At 49.1% G+C, this 19,482-nt stretch overlaps 1 protein-coding gene across 5 annotated transcripts in view; it reads right to left on the minus strand.

Moving 5' to 3' along the window:
• The window catches only part of Mboat2 (membrane bound O-acyltransferase domain containing 2), a 43,278-nt gene that overhangs the window by 20,200 nt on the left and 3,596 nt on the right, over window positions 1-19,482 (minus strand). For 2 of the 5 annotated variants that reach the window (XM_063254430.1, XM_023562947.2), the window contains exons 2-3: window positions 4,436-4,581; window positions 736-813 (exon numbers count right to left, since the gene is read on the minus strand). In XM_063254430.1, coding sequence (XP_063110500.1) covers window positions 736-813; window positions 4,436-4,581 — 224 coding nt within the window. Of the gene's footprint in view, window positions 1-735; window positions 814-906; window positions 1,382-4,435; window positions 4,582-8,485; window positions 8,738-19,482 lie in introns of those variants that run through there. The other 3 variants (XM_063254431.1, XM_013147234.3, XM_063254433.1) reach the window with 3 other exon arrangements.

The following is a 19,482-nucleotide window of genomic DNA, read 5'->3' on the forward strand; positions in this document are numbered from 1 at the left end:
TGTGGCACTCGACACGGAAGGCAAACTGTGCAGGGAAAGTCACGCTGCTCGGGGGCAATGGGAGTTAATGAACTAGAAACACACAGACGGGTTATAACAGGACGAAGATGGCATCTGCAGTAAGTCATGCTGAGACAGCCAGACGCACATGGAGAAGAAACTGAATCATCATGAAGAAACATCGTGACACACATAAAAGCCAACTCAAAAGCTGGGTATGGTGGTGGTGCACACTCACAACCAGTGATCCCAGCACTTAGGAGGCTGAGGCAGGAGAACTGCTGTGACTTCAAGGCCAGCCTGGATACACAGCAAGACTCGCTCTCGAAAGCAACAATTAACTCAGTATGGATCGTGGTGAATGCATAACAACTAAAACTATAAAACTTCTACCAGAAAATATTAACAGCCTTAGGGCAGGCGAAACTTTCTTAGAAAAGGCAACCTGTAGCATTTTTTAGAAAATTGCTAAATTTAGAGAGAGCCTGCCAGCCACAGACTAAAACTTGAGCCAAAATAAAACTCATTTCCTCACATTGAGGGTTCTTAGTGTCCATTCACTTTTACTTATTTAGTTTTGCTTTTTGAGACAGGGCCTCTCTAAGTGGCCCAGACTGGCCTCGGACTCACAGTGATTCTCCTGCTTCAGGCTCCTGAGTGTGTACTACCACACCCAGCTCTGATCCAATTCCATCAAATCAGAACCCACCCATGTGTGAGGACCGGGGTACTCACTTGTGCATGCTCCCCACTCCTATGATGATCATGATGCAGTAGGAAATCCCACTCTGTACAAGAAAATGTAAGGCATACCTACAAAAACACAAATGATTTCAGAAGTCACCAACATTGAATTCAAATAATTTAGACTAAAAAGTATTCAAGTACAAACTAGAATATATCTACCTAGAAAATAAGGAACAAAAGGAGGTAGGCATGGTGGTCTATGCCTGCAATCCCTGCACTCAGGGAAGTTGAGGCAGGAGGATCTCTGTGAGTTCAAGGTCAGCCCGAACTACACCTTCTCAAAAAATCTAAAGACAGAAAATAAAATTGTACAGGATAAATAAAAGTCTGGGAATGCCTTAGAGGGAGAATGCCAGACACAGGACCCATGCCTGAGGAGGGCCAAGAAAATATGTCACATGCAGTGCCTCAGCATCTCTGTCACCTAGGAACAGAAGGTGCAGGGTCTACGCGGCTCAGGGATTACTGTGTTCTTCATAACTCAAAGCACAAGGGCAAGACAAAGGAGTAACAAACCGGATTTCAGCAAAGTCCTGGGAAGCATGTTATTTGCCAAACTAACTTCATCTACAGCATGGTGCTCTGCTTTTATCTTAACAATATTACTCACAAAACAACAGCAAGGACGAAGTATTTTAACCTCAAAAAAAAAAAAAAAAAAAAAAGAGGGTCTTCCCAACTCTGTTCTCAAGCCAAACAAACTTTCTTCTAGAACCTAGTCATGCATTAACCTGCTAAGAGGCATTGCTGAGACATTCTTGGCGTCTAGGCTCCAGTAATTTTTAAAGTCCTAATGCAGAAATCAACCCTTAAAGAGAAAACAAATTTATCCAGTTCACAAAATTCAGGCAAAATATGACCAGGACATCTGGAATTGAAATCAACCTGGAGAGATGCCCACAGGGCAGGGCAGGGCAGGCCGGATGCCTCCCGCAGCCTTCCTGGCTCACAGTTCCTCTGTAATAAGACAGTTGGGAGAGAGCAGAGAAGCCACACACGATGGAACCAGCAGGGAGCTTTAAAAAAAAAACTGAAGCCAGCCATGGAAGCTCCTATCTGTAATCTCCACACTCAAGAGGCTGAGGCAGGAGGATCACTCAGATTGTAAAGTCACTCTAGACTACACAGTGAGCTCAACATCAGCCTGAACTATACAGTGAGATCTTGTCTCAAAAACAAAACAAACAAAACCCAGTGGAAACACACTTTTCAGAAGTACTTTTCCATTACCTATTTATTGCTGATGGTAAGAGCTGACTGCAGACTCACTGGGACTGTTGAGGGGAATTGGCAAGACACTTTCAGGGCTTTTAAAACCGAGAAGAACCCCAAACTGTATTCACGTTAAAGAAGAAAAGCATTATTAGTACTCAGGAAATTTGTCTTTTTCCTTTGCTGTGGGTAAATGTGCTAGGAACAGAGCCCCAGGGCAGAGCAGGTCCTGATAGGTGTGCTTCCCCGTTGCCAGGGGGCCATGCAGGGCATGGTGTCCCCTGGCTCAGACACAGGTGACAACAGGCCCTGCAATCCCGTGGGTGGGGCAACATCTACAGCAGCCCACTGGACGGAACCCCTATCTGAGGCACCAGGCCTGAGCTTATCGGCGGGGGCGGGGTCCTATCCACATTCTCTGCTCCATCTGCTTGGCGACAAGCACCCACAGCTCCACTGGGTCATGGCTCCACTCCAATGTCCTGAGGGGCGTTGGAGGGCTTTGCAAGGCCCGGCTCACCCCGGGGCAGTAAGCTCCCAACCATGTCAGTAAAGTAGAAAGCAGAGAGAGGGCACCCCGGGCACCATCCCCCTCAGCCACTGCTCCTTTCCTCCTTTCAGAGGCTGGGAGAGGAGCAGGGGGCAGGGTTGGGGTGCAGGATGTGGGCCATGTGAGCTCCCAGAGCACTGATCCAACACTCCAAAACCAAAACCCTGCTCCATCCCCTAATTTCCATTTATTTTTAGAGAACTCAGTTTACTTTGATTCCAAATCACAGTAAAGACAGGCGCAAAATTAATTTTTAGTGAGACAGAGTACACATTTTAGTTCTGATTGTTCAGCTCCTCCCCCGCCAATGTCTCTTTTGGTCAGGGCCAGTGTACCCTGGCCCCGGGTACACTGGACAGGGGCTGTACCACAGATCCACTGCCCAGCACCGGTGTCTGCTTCCTGAAAACCCCATACCACACTCCGGGGAGACATTAGCTACAGAGACACAAGAAGAAGCATCGTACTCGGCCGCTGGGGCAAACACCAGATGGGCGAGCCCAGTGGATGACCAGCCTAAGAGGGCCTGCTGGGTTGCAGCTGGCAGGTGAGAGATGTTCCCTAGGGAAGTCTACGAGAACACTCCCAAGTCCAGAAAACTCAAAGCCTGAGACACCTCCATCCAAGCACCAAAACCCTGCACTGCTGGTCTGCCTGATGGGCTCCATTAGAGGGAGGAGGAAAGTTAGGAAGGGTAAATAACAGCCCCTAGGTGAGGGCACCTTGGAGGCACTGGAGCAAGAGGCTGAGGCAGGAGGATTACCACAAGTTAGAGGCCAACATAGACTAGCTACACAGTTCAAGGCCAGCCTGAAGTATAGAGCAAGACCCTGTCTCAAAAACCAACAACCAACAAAGAAAGAAAAGAAAAAAATCAAGACAAGATTGGCTCCAGGGGCCAGTGGCTCAGTGGAACGCTTGCCCAGCCTGCAGGAAGCCTGGATTTGATCCCTGGCCCTGAAGAAAGACAGTGTGTGTCTGGCCCTCCCCCTCCTCCCACTTCTCTTCTCACCCCCCCCCCCCCTCAGTGTAGACAACCCTGGCAGGAACACAGCCCCTTATCAGGGCCCTGCAAGCTCCAACAGTAGCTACGGAGATGGATAGAGCAGACAGAGCTCCTCCCTACTGGACCTTGCATCCCAGCCACGGCTGCAGAGGGCATCTGGGTCCCCATGCAGCACTGGCAGCCTCGTGCCCCCTAGTAACCCCCACCAGCAGGGAAAGGTCCCGTCTGCCCGGGACCATGCTGCCTGCTCTCTGTCTATCCCCACAACAATGCACAGAAATCTTTCTTTCCCCGCTAACAGGAGAAGCTAAACACACATATCCACAGCCTTTGCCAGGCCCTTAAAAACCACTTGCAGAGGAAGAACCAAAACCAAAGTGAGTTTTGAAAACCACATTTAAAATAAAATCTTTTATGTCTCGGCAATCCAGGTTTGCAAAATTGGTGAAAAGAACTACTCGGGGCGGGTTAACAGGTCTTTATAGGTCCTTCTTTCACCAGTCCTTTTTCATAAATGATAAACCAATTCTCCCCAAGACACAAAGGGAAGTGAGGTTAAAAGAAAAATCCAGACTGACCGCTGTGCAGTGCCGGCCAGGACTCACTGAAATAAATGTGAATCCTCTCCAAGACCAAGCCAGGGGCATCTCCTTGCCAGCCTCTGTTTTACGGTTAAAAGTACTTTAAACGTTGGCTTTGAGTAGTAAGTAAACTGAAGAACAGAATCCTGCATAATACATCTTTCTATACACTCAGTTCTTAAATATATCCAAGTCTTGGGGCTGGGGATTTAGCTCAGCGGCATAAGCACCTGCCTTGCAAGCAGGCGGTCGTGAGTTCGATCCCCGGTACTGATAAAAATGAAAAAAAAAAAAAAAAATTCAAGTCTTCATTCAAACACGATCAAAATCATTACTTACCATCCAAAGCAAAAAAATGCAAGGTAAAGGCCCAAAAGGGTAGCAACTACATGTCTTATAAAAGAACTAGTTTTGCTTGAATGTAGATAAGTTCGAAACCAAACAGCAGCTAACAAGGCAAAGAGTTGGCACACTACAAAGTTGACCTGCAAAGAAAAATTAAAACTGGGTATTAGCAAGACATGCGTTTTTTCATTTGAAGTTATATTTAAATTCTCAACACACAAAACACACACACACACACACACACACTTACATCCCAGTTACACAAAATAGAGATCTTCCAGTTTAAAACAAGAGCAAAAAAACCGTCACAGTAACCAACAAGCCTCCAGCTCAAAGCATTGGGTCACAGCGCTAGGTCTGCACTGCGTGTGGCTGGGGCCGGGTGTGCCCAGGCTGGGTGGTGTGGACAGAGGGACAGAAGAGGAGCCCAGAGGACATGGGTGGCAGCCATGGAAATGGAGAGCACAGGGCACCCATGGGGCCAGAAGCAGGGACAGCTGTCTGAAGATCAAGGCGCGCTGATACTGTGTAAGTGACGCCCAGTGCTGGGAGCCTGGGGCTCAGGGCTCCAACAGTTTAGCAAGGAGTGCGGCAAAACCTCACCAGACACAAAGGCACTGGACACATCTACCCAGTACCTTACAGCTGAGCAACTGTCAAACACCTCAGGGCCTTCTTTTAAATATCTCAACAACAAATTTAGCCCAGCTGTGATAGGCGAGACACAGGAAATTGAAAGCTGTTGGCACCCAGTATTAGGCCAGGGTCTACACTGGAGTTTTCCCCTCCCTTCCCCATCCCTCTTCTCTCTCCTCTCCTCCCCTCTCTGGTTTTATTTGCCCAGGGTAAATTTAGACTCTAATAACAACCACCACTGCCAAAAACCAGCTAAGAAGTTTCAGTCAAGCCTCATTCGCACCTTGCTAGAAGCCAAGGCCAAGTCCTCAGGACCCCTCAGGATGGGCCTGGGGGGACCAGTGTCATGGACTAAGGGGTGGTGACATGGGACCTGCAGCTAGAGCAGCAGCCCAACCCTGCCGACCCCCCACCGCCCTCAGCCCATCCTTTGCGCCCAGATGACAGCACAGCACACTGAGCAGGGGCCCTGCAAATGCCTTGGCCTCCTGGCCTTCGGGTCCATCCACCCTCAACATCATCCTCGACAAGCCCAGGAACGAGCCTCACCTTGCTTCAGATGTTGAATCCGAACCTCTAGAAGCAGAACTTTGCTCACATCTATTAAGAAACCAAACCAAAAAACTGGGAGCCTTTCAGTATCAGTGAGACTGTGAAGCTACTGCATTAAATATCTGCCAGAGTAAGACCCAACCGTGTCCCTGCGAAGCTTCAGAACAAGCGGGCGCTGACTGCATGCATGGGAAGGAAACATTCCCGAGCTCCATGGCCCATGCCAGCCACCGTACTTCACTGTCGCCACCCTGGCTGCCCAGCCTGTCCCGAAGCCTGCGCTAGCCTCCACAGCCTGGGTGCACAGAGGCTCTGGGAAGCTGCCCTGCACTACGGCAGGGCAGGAGCCAAGAATTCTCGGGACAGATCCTGCCACTGTGCCACCAGCTCGGAGTGGGTCGAGCCATGCCATCCCAGGGAGCTTTTCCAGAGTATCCACAAATTCAGGCCTGAACTCAGGGTGGGAGAGGTCACGAAGGATGTCCCAGAAGGCAACACGACCGAACACACCTTCACAAAAGCAGGCTGTCGCAAGTCAAAAATTGAGACAGCTCCTGAAAACACTGTGCCCTACTGTGTCTTATGAGGCAAAGAGGAATGAATGTAAGACCGGTCTTACTTTGGGGGGAATACAGTATGAAAGCATTCTGAGTACACCTGCTGAGCATTCATTTCACTTGTTCCTTTTAGTTTTGGACAACACTAGTGCCATCTCATCAACTGCTTCAAAGATTTTCTTCCTTTCATGAAAAGAACATAGGAACTGTCACACGTACCAAGCCAGAGTTCGTTAATGAGCTCTCCATTAGAAAGAGGCTTCCTACTACACCCCAATAATTGATTCATAAATGTAAAGCAAAACCACTTAAATTCCAAGACCGCTCAAAACTACTACAATCCTCAACAAATCAATAAGATCCACCCTAGCCAGAGACAGCACACACCTGTGGGAGGCTGAGGCAAAAGGATGGCGAATTCAAGTACTATCTGGGCAACTTATGAAGATCTTGCTTCAAAATTAAAAGATAACCTGAAATAAAAAGGACTGAGAATGTAGCTCATGGTAGGCACCTCTGGGTTTGATTCCCAGTAGGCAATAAATACAAGATCAACTTAAAAGCAGTCCCCAAGTCAATGTTATACCCACATCTACCCATGGAACACAGAGCATGTCTGCAGGCTACGTTCTTCATCATGCCAATGGACGGTAGGATCACACAGGCTTCCTCCTCTCTCTCCTGGATCACCGGCAGGCTCTGCAGACCCCAGTGGAGGGGGGCACAGGAGGGAGCAGGTGGACCACCAAGGCCTAAGGTCACAGGGTGACAAGGCCCCGCCCCCACCACCTCAGCCTCCAGGGCTCCACCTGCTTCCTCCCATGTGTATAACCTACACAGCAATCCCCGGACCATCAGTCCACAACAGGCTCCTGGGCCCTAGGGCCCCAGAATGCTTCACTCCTCAGGTTCAAAACCCCCCAGGACAAAACTCATAGGCAGCTCTTAGGAAATCAAGAATCTCTGCAACCACCAACCTCTGCCCCCAATTGGCACCTAACCACCGAACCACAGCATCATGCAGAGAGGTAGAATACAAGGACAAAAGGAAGAACTAGGCTTAAATGCTCGTATGCTGGGGGTCATGGTGCACACCTACAATCCCAACAGTCTGGGAGGCTGAGGCAGGAGGGTGCTAAGTTCAAGCACAACCTGGGCTACTTAGCAACTTAGACTCTGCTTCAACATTTAAAAAAATAAAGAAACTTTTGGAGCCGGGGATTTAGCTCAGTGGTATAAATGCCTGCTTGGCAAGCGTGAGGTCGTAAGTTTGATCCTCAATACAAAAATAAAACAAAAAAAATTTAAAAACAGGCTAGAGATTACAGCTCAGTGAGAAGGCCTTGGGTTCAATCTAAACAAAAGAGAAACCCAAATAAGACACCATTATACAGCATGCCCGTAAGATTGGCAGAATCTCCAAGTCTGACTGAATCAAGTGCAGACCACAGCTCCCACCAGGCATCATCAGGACCGTTCATCCTGCCTTCCAGGACTACAGATGCATGTCTCCATGGCAACCACCCCACCACTTCCGGATGTAACCTGAAAATCGGGGTACACCACTGTTCATGTGGTTCCCATCACGTGACAAGGGGCAACGCACCAAGGGAACATGGCCCCTTACACAGGGGTCCATTCCCACATCAGGGAACCTCAGACAAGGAAAACCAAGGGACACGAGGGTCATAGGCATTGAACTCAGCACCCGATACCATTTTCAAAAAACAATCAAACAAAATTCAAACATTTTGTAATTCACTCAGAACACAAGCATTGAAAGTTCCCAACAGCAAGCAACAAGCCATTGTAGTGGGGACATCTGTCTAAAAGAGGGCCGGGACACTGCTCAGCAGCACGGCACCCGCCTAGCAAGCACACAGTCCCCAGTTCCATTCCTAGTACAAAAAAAAAAAAAAAAAAAAAAAAAACCAACCCAGGAAGAGAAGCACTGAAAGTGATTATCACCGAATCCCTGGAGGGTTTATCGACCAAGGCAGAGAGGAGGCTGCCACAGAGAGACACAGAGCACATCTCTGGGCTAGGACTGCTTCCCTGTTTGGTCAGTGGTTATAGCGATAGTGACTTTTAGGGCTTTTAAACTTTATGTGTCAGTTATGGTAACATGAGGGCTGTAATAAAAAAAATGCCCCGCCTCACACCAAATGGCCCTATTTGTGTCTTCTGGATACACAATCAGCCCCATGCTTTGCAGCAATTCACCCACTCAACTAGAAGGCCAGTGATCCTCTCTCCTACCCCAAGCCACCCTGACTGATGAGATTCTATTGGTGGATACCTTCTCCAGACGCCCCTCAGCTCCGTCCAGGTCATTCAGACACCAGCACCACACTATAGTCAGGACAGACAGCGAAAAGGGAAGCTTTGTTTTTGATTCAGCCATTTCTCAAGTTGAAAGTGTCCATCCCTCAGAAGGCTGAGGCAGGAGGATTGCTGCAAGCTCAAACAAAACCCTGTCTCAAAAAGATGAAAAAGGTATCCATCCACAGTTTTCTCACCATGACCATGAGCCCCGTTTAGAAACAGACTTGCTCAGGAACTGATCATTGGCTTGAAATGTTACAGACCATTAAGAAGATTCCAAATAAAATGTCCTAAGTATAAATGAAAAACAAAAGACTGCATGAACAAGAAGTTTATTTTAATTAAATACTTTCATTGGTTACAAGATAAGAGGAGACTGATTCTTACTTCAAATGCAACCCTTTGCAGAAAGCTGGGAAACAAAATGTTCAAAGCAGTACCAAGTAATGGGTTTTTAATGCTTAAATTAAATTATGCAATGTCTCATTGGCCCTGCTATCAAAACAACCCTTAATAATGAACTACCCTCCTCCTCTTCCTCCTTCTTCCTAATTAAAACTCATTAAAACTCACTACTTGGCCCAAACTGGCCTTGAACTCAAGGCAATCCTCCTGCCTCAGCCTCCTGAATGCTAGGGTCACAGGCGTATGCCACCATGCCTGGCTAATAGTTTGTTTGATATCAGGAATCTCAGGACCTTGCGCTTGCTGCCAGGCAGGTGCTTATCCTTCTGAGCTATATCCCCAGCCTAACAGCTTATTTTTAAAATGTTGCTGGTTTGCTGGTCTATTCAGATATGACCAACTCATGCGGGTCTCTTTTACTCACCACCGAATGCCGGCTCCTGCTCACTCGGATCATAATACTACGAGGACTAGAAAAGAAAGGCTGCACAGAGCAAGCATTTGCTGTATACTAAACTGCAGATACTGTTCCCCCCCACACACACACTAAACCTTAAATGAGGTGTGGAGGTGCATGCTTGTGGCCCCAGCATTCCAGAGGCTGAGGCAGAAGGATGGGTCCAAGTTTGAGGACAGTGGGGGCTACCTAATGAGAACTTGTGTCACAAAGAAAAAGAAACTTTTAAAAATATACGATTCTCAAAATGAGAACTCTGATAACATAAAAATGTCTCTTAAACTTAGTGTCTTAAAACAGGAACATTTCCCTTGCCCTTAAACCCCCTTCTTGGCTGAGTTCTGAAACAGGGAAGGCCCCGGCAGGCCCTCCTCGGGATGGGCCAGTGTCTGGAATCACCTCAGAGCCCAGTCTCTCACTCTGCAGCTGTTTCCCAGACCTTATGGGGGAAGGAACCAAACACCCATATGTGGGCTCACTCATAAGAGATGAGGCTTCCAGGTCAGGCATTCCAAGAAGGAGACACAAAAACCACAAACACATTCACACGGAGTAGGTGTCCTTTAATTTTTTTTTTAAATTGTTTCTGTTTTTTTTAGGCAAGGTCTCATGATCTACTGCAGGCTGGTCTTGAACTCATCATGTACCCCAATCTGGTGATCCTCCTGCCTCAGCCTCCTGAGTGCATCCTTTTAACGGGCTTAGCAGCACTTCCAGGATGGTTCTGTGTCCACCTGTCCAAGGTCTAGGTCAAGGACAAGGAAAATGAATTCTATCCCTTGCTACAAGAGCACTGGGAACTAGAAATACAGCTACCGTGTTGTCACAAAATAAGGTCTGGAGAAGCTTCCTGGACACATAAGTAGTGAGACAGAACATGTCAGAGAAAGGACTTACCCAGGAAGTCCAATGTCTTAAGAAATGAAGAGTTCCAAGGCACACACAAAGGAGAGAAAAGACTACAGCAAAGAAATAATTCTAGACCTAATAATGTGATATTTAATATCAGATATAAACAGAATCTTCAAAAATCAGTTTGACTGCCAAGTTAAGGGAACTGGCCCAGTGCAGACTTCTCACAAACAAAGCCAAAGGTGGAAACCATAGCATAGGGCCCTAAATTGAAAGAGAAAGTTACTGTTACCCTAAAGTTCTAGGGAGACACTGGCAAATCCTGCTGTTGAAATTGATTAGAAAGTTCCATTTTCTGTTTGCTTGTCTGCCTTTCAGCTGGGATTACAGGCCCTTGGAGATTTAGTAACAATAGGTAGTTACCAGGTCTAGGCTTCATCAAACAGCCAAGTGAAACACAGTAACACACACACCTTGCTTCTCTCCTCTGACCCACATTTCCCTGTGTCTGTCCTCCTCATTAACAGTGGGTGGTGGCTTCGGCTGCTCAGGGGAGGCTAATTCACAAACATCTGTGCCAGACTCATTATCTCATTAAAAGGAGTGATGCCTCCTCCTTCCCCATAGCCTCTGTATCAGGCAGAGACGGTGGAGTCCTTTTCCGTCAGGTCCTCTCTCTGTTTACACCCAGTGCAAGTGAAGAGGGCGATGAGTCCTTGTGGCGTGAGAGTCACTATGACAGATGCTCCTGCTCCTCTCCTGGGCCCTCATCTTTGTCATCCTGAGCTTGGTTCACCGTGGTCCATGGGGTGTACCTGTGCACCCAGGCACTCCAGACACTGCCTGGTGACCAGGTGGGGGACGTTCACATGTTCTCTGTAGCACTGGCCCTGCCTGGGCCCTGGCACAGCAGCCTTTCCGACTTTCGAGTCCAGGCTGAGCCCGGGAATGCTGGGAGCCCCAGTTGCCTCCTGTGACCGTGGAGCTCAGTGGCCCTGCCGATCTGATGGCCCCTCTAGTGATCAAGCGCAGACAGGGTCAGGGAGGGGGCATGCAACCCAAGTAGCCAGCTGTCCCCAGGATGTGTGCACAGGGGCAGCTGTGCCTGTCCCCCAGCTGGCCAGGGCCTCATACCTGGGCTGGGAGGGGATGACATGGGGGTAGGGGAATGTGCCTCATGTGGCGCTGACACCGAGGTTGGCATCAAGGTGCCATCATAGGAAGTACTCAGGTTTCAGTGTCCACTCTTAGTGACGCTCACATTTTTTCAGAGTTTTGTGCTGGTTTTATAAATTACTTAGTCTAGGAATCTTTAAATACTGATAACGAAGCTGGGTGTGGTGGTGCATGCCTGTAACCCGGATCTTAGGAGGCTGAGACTTGAGGACCTCTACGAGGTCAAGGCCAGCCTGAGCTACACAGTGAGACCCAGTCTCAAAAAGCCACACAGAACAGAGAAACAAAACACCAAAGCAAAACCTGGCAATGCTGGCCGAAAATGGAAAAGGGTATTATTTGCCTTTTTCAAAGCAGTGCGGGGAGCACATTTTAACAGTCATTGTTTTCATTTGGGGAGAAAATAAACTTCTTAAGAATTAATCATTGGCAAAGGAACAGCTCTGATTTGATTTGATTTCTGTAGTAGTAGCAATGAACCTGACCTTTGCATTGAGCTCCACCCCCGGTCCTTTTTAGTTTTCATTTGAGCCTGGGTCTAGCTGAATTGAACCAGGTCTGGGTTCAAACTTGCAATCCTCCTACCTCAGACTCCCAGAGTGCTGGAATTACACTCAGCAGAGATTCAGACTTTTTAAATCTTGTTTTTGTCTGAATAGTTTTCTGTCCTTTAAACCTGCTACTATAAACCAAGCATGGTGGCACATGCCTAGAATGCTAGCACTTGGGAGGCTGGGGTAGGATGGCTGAAGTCATCCCGAACTGTACAAAAAGACCCTCTCTCAAAAAATTAAGCCACTAAAATTCAGTTATTTCATAATTCTGATTTGTTATGTTGTTTACTGTACTAACAAAACAAACTTTAAGAATTATATTTTTAAGTTTTACTTTCAGTTAAATCATGAAAACAGACCTTTTTTTAGTGAAAATGCTTTTTTTTGCAAATTCTATAAATTCATGAATTAAAAGCAAAAAGAATTACCTCACCCATTTCAATTTCAGAAGGAAAAAAATAACCCCAAACCCAAGCATAATAAGAAGCATGATCCTGAAACCCAGTACTCAGGAGGCTGAGGCAGGAGGATCACCAGAAGTTCGAGGCCAGCCAGGGCTATATAGTGAGTTCAAGGTCAACCTGGACTACATAGCAAGACAAGACCTTGTCTCAAAAAACACCACACACACACACACAAGACTGGTTCGCCTGCTCGCAAAACCTGTGCCCCGCACCTGACTCCCAGCTTTACCGTCTCTCACCCTCATGTTACAAGAGCCAAAACTCCCCAGCTACACACTGAGCAAACCTGGGGCTAGGAACAAAACTAGGAAAAGTCATGTGACCCATTTTCAGGACTCTGCTTCTAATAAAATACAAATAGGAGAGCAGCTCAAGGCAAGCCTCTGGTCTGCTGGTCTTTGCTGAAACGCTCCTGACACCTTCCATCTTTAACAGCCCGGGAGAACTTTACTCAAGTGCTTCCTACCCAGAAAGACCCAGAGAAGTATCAGTGATCTCTGCATAGCCCGGTGTGGTAAAGCTCCGCCTCTAGGCAAGTCCTCCGGGGACTTCAGATATCTCTAGGAACTCTACTTCCATACCTTATTTTTAAAAACTGCTGCTGTCCAGCGGCGGAGGGAGCTGAAGTGGCCTGGCTCGGGCAGTGGCAGCAGGAAGCGGCATCGGAGGGGTCAAGGACTCGTGGGTTTAGCATCTATAAGTCGGGCTGCTTTCGGTCACCGTTCACTCCAACACCCAGAGAGGCAGAGAGTAAAAGCTACACACAAGTATGGCGAGGAAACCAAACCGAACCAAAAACACCAAAAAACTGAGCTTGGGTTTTGTGTTTTGGGGGCTGCTTTGTTTGGGTTTTGGGTATTTATTTACTTATTTTTGGTGAGATGGATCTATGCTGCCCAGGCTGGTACTCAGTCTTCTACCTTTGCAAATAATTCACTAACCCCAAGCCATATAAAAATTTTTAGCTAGACCAGCTGGGCATGCTGGCACATGCCTATCTTCCCAGCACTCTGGGAGGCTGAAGCAAGAGGCCCAGTGCTCAGCCTGGCCAGTATAACAACTTAATTATCAAAATAAAAAAAATGAAGAAAGGGCTAGAGACAGCTCAGTTCAAAGGCACTGAGTTCAGCCTCTAGGACTGCAAAATTAAATAAATAACCAAGCCAAGCGTGGTGGTGCTCAGCTATAATCCCAGCACTTGGGAGGCTGAGGCAGGAGGATCACCATGAGTTCAAGGCCCGCCTGCATTACACAGTGAGTTCAAAGCCAGCCTGAGCTACACAGTGAGACCCCATCTCAAAACAACAACAACAAAATCACCGATAAGTACCAACCAGCCTACCTAGAACTCAGCAACGCCCCAAATCCCACTGTCTGTCTGGTTTTGATGCATACATCCCTTTGGCTAGTGGGAAGCCGAAGGCCACATGACTCTCACCCAAGAGCGTGTGGAGTTGGCCTGCCAGGCAGTGACCAGACCAGGACACCTGTGTCCTGCTCCTGACCCAGTCCAGCTCTGAGACGTTTGCCACCCCGCCCTGCCCTGCCCTGCCCTCCACCTCCCCCTGGGGATCCTTGCAAACCCTGCCGCTTCTATTCTGGTGGCGCACAGGACAGCTGTCAGTCCTGGTTTAGCAGAGCAGCTCAGAACAACATGTGCTGTGGACCCTATTTCAGCCCTGAAGCCAGAATACTGGCCGCGAGATGGATCACTCTGGCCCCAATCAACACTCATACAGGGAAAATAGAAAGCATAGGCCTGGCTTCAGTCATTCAAGGCCTCCCCAGCAGCCAGGCTCTCTCTGTGGAGTGGGACGGTCTGAGCACTGATACATCAAGGCTCATAAGCCCAGGGCTGTATAGCAGTGCAGAATTCCAGCCTTTCCCTCTGGGGAGGGTGGAATTGGGGCCCCAGCTCTACAGGTCACACCCCAGATGGACCCCTCCTCCGCATGGAAACAACCAGTCAGGCAAAACTGAACCCTAAAACTTTTTCTCGGCCAACTTAAGGGAAAAGATAACTAAAAGATGAAAGAATAACAAAGACATCTTCAGCAAGCGTGCGGTGCCACATGCCTAGGGTTCCAGCACTAGGGAGGCCGAGGCAGGAAGATCGCAGTGAGAATCTGCCACAAATAAACAAAAACAAGCAAAGGAAGGCATCTGTAGCTACCTCTCACAGAGCCCTGAGCCTCACTTGGCTGCTTGCTCTCGGGTCCTCGAGGTTTGAAGTCGGGGTGCACAGCAGCCGAGGAGGTGAGGGCTTGCAGGGAAAACTCGAGGTTTCCCAGGAACATCTGAAAACTCAGCTTTGCTGTGTTAAGACTCCAGGTTGTGACCAAGACGCCAAGGAGTGAGAGGAGGGGAGGGAAAGAGGATTCAGCTGTGCTCTGCATGCCAGCCGCTCCCATGGCGCACACAATAGTTGTGTGTGCCAAATGCAGACCCACAGAAACAGTAAGGAACAGAAAACTTCAATTCCCAGCCTCCTCTGAGGAACCAGGGCTGGGGGTACCGGTACCCTGCCCAGAGCTGCAACTTGGGAACTGACTTCGCAGCTCAGAGCCCGGCCGCGCCCACATGCGGCCCATAACCTACCAGCCGGGTGACACCCACGACTTACAGACCCCCTCTGTTTACTGGGGACAAGCAATAACCCAGGGCAATTTGCTTTTTTTTTTCAATTCGAAAGAAAAAAAAAATAAAAACAATGACACAAAATTTCTAAACAAGACAGTAAGAGTAACAATGGTTAATACATTGCGTGTATTTTTTCTTCCTGCTTTTGGTGTTTTGAGATAGGGTCTTGCCCGGTAGTCTAGGTGGGTCTTGAAGTCATTATGTGGCCCAGGCTAGTCTGGCCCAGGGTGAGCCTCCTGCCTCAGCCTCCAGAGTATTGGGATCACAGGCATGCCTCACCATGATAGTCTAGCCTTGGGCATTTCCTTGTGTAGCTAACTTCTGGAACTTCATTGCATGTCTACTCATCTGTCTTGAAAGTTAACATTTAAATTAGATGCATTCAATTTAATCTCTGTTTATTGAGCACTCAGTAGAGCAGAGGTTTTTGAAACTAATGGTTGTGCAAAGGCAGAGCCCGCTCTCTGTGCAGTGGCCACAGGGTGGGCAGCACCTGGACCGCCTTCCTGTGCAGATGGGAGTCAGGCCTGTCATTTCCTTAAGAAGTGAAAGTCAAAAAGTCAGAAGTTTCATCTGCTTGCATAAACTCAGAGCTACTTATTTTAATAGACATGTAACTGAACAACTTAAATGTACATAAAAGTATGTATTATCTACACCTCTAAGCTCCAAACAGCTAGCCTGCCAGGTGTGGTGATGCACACCTGTCCTCCCAGCACCTGGGAGGCTGAAGTAGGAGGATCACCAGAAGTTTGAGGCCAGCCTGGTCACACAGTGAGTTCAAAGTCAGTCTGAACTATATCAAGACCCTGTTTCTTAAATACAGAAACAGAACATTACAAACCAGCTAGTTCGGCATAGAAAACCTAAAAAAGTAAAATTTTTCTGTGGGATTATAGGTTAAACAGGAAGTTCACCGCACAGACAAAGCCAGCTGGCTTGAAGCCTGGGGCCAATGCGCTCACCCGCAAGGACACAGTTCATGGGCTCCTGTGAGCTGGCCGGGGGACCATGACAGTCACCTGCCACTGGCTGAGCGCCAGACTTGCCCTGGGCTACAGAGGAGGGCAGAGAGGACACGAGACAAGATGGGAGTCCCCTCCGAGGGCCCCACAGGGGACAGCAGAACACCACATGGTCAGAGGCTGCTTCTGTCTGCATCTCTGGGTTCCAAGGCTGACGAAGCCCCTCCTGGCCAGGGAACCCTCCGGCTGTGACACCCACGCCCACGTGTCTCATGTCATCTTCTCGCTCCCACAGCACCCGGTCCATCAGTCAGCCGCCCCCTCTGGCCCCTGTTCCGCCTGTCTGGAAGGTGACAGCATCAGGCAGCGAGACGCGAGGGCTGGCTTCTCCCCCACATACATCTGCCGTGTGTTCCCTCAGGAAGGGCCACAGCAGCTGTAAACGAGGGGGTGGCGGGCCGGGGTGGGGAGCTCCTGGCCAGCAGCAAAGCGGGGCTCCCAGGTCCCTGACCCCAATCTGATTCCTGTCCAGGAAGGCAGGAGGAAAGGGACATGAGCAGATGGACCCTGCCCGACCTCTCTGTCACCCAGAGGACCCTCCACATGGCTGACTCCTCCAGGGAGGAGCACACCTGTCACCCCAGCACTCAGGAACGAGGCTGCAGCAGATCGCTGAGAGCCTGAGGTAAGATTGCTGCCTGCAAAGACCTACGCAGACCTGAAGTCCCCTCAGGCCCAGGGAGTGGTCAACACCAGCACAGCCTGGCCTGGGCTCGTGCACATCACCTCCACCACAGCCACCCCAGCCCAGGGGCAGAACCACTGCACACCCCACCTCAAAAGTCAAGGGCATCAGGGCTCCAGGGAGAAGCATCTTGCCAGGGCACACATCATGCAAGCGCTGATCAGAGTGAAGGCCACTCCGTGTCACCCTGGTGTGGCTTTCTGCAAACACACTATGTGCTAGGAACAGCCCCTGGGACTCAAAGGCACAGGTCCCGAGGGATCTGAGGCTCAGCAAGGAGCCCTGTCAAGAGTGAGTAAAGTGGGCTGGGGATTTAGCTCAGCGGCATAAGCGCCTGCCTTGCAAGCAGGCAGTCGTGAGTTCGATCCCTGGTACTGATAAAAACGAAAAAGACCAAAAAAAAAAGAGTAAAGCAACACATGCTGAAGGGTTGAGGAGCAGGTCACAGCAGGACAGAGCAGGGACCAGCTGAGGCCCGGAGAGATGGGGACCCCAGTGCACAGCTGCTGCGAGCTGGCCAGAGGCCAGCGGAACAGGTAAGGTCACTAGGATTCACTGAGATCACAGACCCCACACCAGGTAGCCAGGACAAGCAGCAAGAGCCCAGAGTACAGGGCAAAGGCAGGCAGGACTGGGCAGGCTTCCAGCTTAAGTGCTGCACCATGCCTAGAATGCACACAGGAAGCACAGGTGACAGCTCTCCACCAGAGCTCCAGGAGCCACGCACAGTGGCCCATGCCCATCGTCCCAGCACTCAGGAGGCTGAGGCAGAGGGATCCCAAGTTGAAGCCTCAACTTAGTGAGAACATCTCGGGCTGGGGATTTAGCTCAGCGGCATAAGCGCCTGCCTTGCAAGCAGGCAGTTGTGAGTTCGATCCCTGGTACCGATAAAAACGAAAAAGACAAAAAAAAAAAAAAAGGGAGAACATCTCAAAATAAGAAACAAAAAGGGAGACACTCCATCCTCACAGGCTCCATTCCCATGCTTTGTATAAGCACAAGATGTATATAAATGAACAAGTAAGTGGGTTCAAATTCTCACACCACCTCAAATGTGCCCAGGCTGAGGCTGACATACTCTTGGGCATCTGTCCCGTGCACACACTTACCACATTCACAGGAAGCACAAACTAGGAGACCAGGGACCAGAGAGGAGAGGGTGCAACTTGAAATGCTCTTTGGGGACGCACAAGTTCTACTTGAGGACTGCACAGTTTCACCAGGTTGCAAAGGCCACCAGGGCTCCAGCTGGGGAAGAGGTCAAGGCAGAGGCAGAGGCCAAAGGAAAGGCAGGGGCTGGGCTGAGGAGAGCAGGTGAGATGCCCGTGCCAGTTGGGCTGTGTGCAGAGCCAGTGTGGTGAGGGGCACAGTGCCCACCACGCCACACCCAGTCAGGCTGTTTCAGGGAGCTCAGGAAGAGGGGACCAGCAGGGCCTGGCCTCAGGCAGCAACCCTCCCCACAAACCCAGCGTGCATGGTCACAGGAGAGAAGGGCAAGGTCAGGAAGACGGCCACGCTGCTCAGCTGGACCTGCTTGGGGGCTGTCCCACCCAGAGCAAAGTGCTGGGAATGTAATTCCCCCAGAGATTATCACCTTCATCATGATGATGTCCAGTGCTGCAGAAGTGTGACTGAAACACAGTCAATGTTCATGTTTATTCCAGTAAAAGACACATTGCCTCGCATTCCCACAAAGTCTCCCCCCGCCCCTACCCCCTCAAGCAAACTCGTCTCCTTACTCTCGGTGATTTCTGCAGTGACTCTAGGATCCTCTCTCCTGAGGGTCTTTAGCTGCACTGTCCTGGCTGCCTTGATGTCCTGAATGGATTCAAACCTTCCCTTTCCATGGTCACTGTGACTTCTAGAAAGAGCACAATGCCAGACCCAGTGACTAAGGTGGGTGAGGACACATTATCTGGTTTGTAGGAGCTGCTTTTCCTCTGGATGGAGCGAGGCAGCATTGTCCACCATCCTGATGACACTGGGAAGAGGACTCCAGAGCTGCTGCAGAAATCGGCAAGGATAACCAGATGAGCATGTTTCAAACAAGGTGACTATTTTAAAGGAGATTATGGCTGTGCATCTTTTGCAGTAATAAATGTTTTAATTTAAACACACACCATATATTGTGATTATAGTTTGTATTTTGCTAAACACAAACGTTTAAAAAAAAATCACCGTTTTCCTTTTTTCTGTTGTGTTGGATACTCAAATCCTGGGCTTCAAATGTGCTGGGCTAGTGCTTTGGCATTGAGCTCCATCTGCAGCCCATCACAGTTCTGTAACCTTTAGTAACATGGAAAACCTAAAATATCTGGCCCATGTTGGGCCTGATGACAGTGGGCACGGTAAGATGAGAAGCTCCATCATAATACAGGCTCCCTGGCCCTCATTAAGCAGGTAAGGGTAGAAATTGGGAATGTGTGTGTTTTTATAATCCTCTTAAGGTTTTTGTTTTGTTTGAGACAGAGTCTCATTCTACAGACCCAGGCTGGCCTGGACTTCAAGGCGATCCTCCTGCCTCGTCCTCCTCACTGCTGGGATCACCAGCATGCTCCAGCACACCAGGCGCCATTGCTCTTTTTTAAATGTGTGTGACAGAGGAGAGAATAGGAAAATGCGCCAGGGTGGATGACACAACTGTCATTGTGTCATGAGGTAGAAAAACAAGAATGTTGTTTGCCATCGTGATGGTCATCAGCTGGGGCGAAAG

This window comes from Cavia porcellus, unplaced genomic scaffold (assembly GCF_034190915.1).
Source record: "Cavia porcellus strain 051 isolate PalLab524CR breed Dunkin Hartley unplaced genomic scaffold, mCavPor4.1 scaffold_8, whole genome shotgun sequence".
Lineage (NCBI taxonomy): Eukaryota > Metazoa > Chordata > Mammalia > Rodentia > Caviidae > Cavia > Cavia porcellus.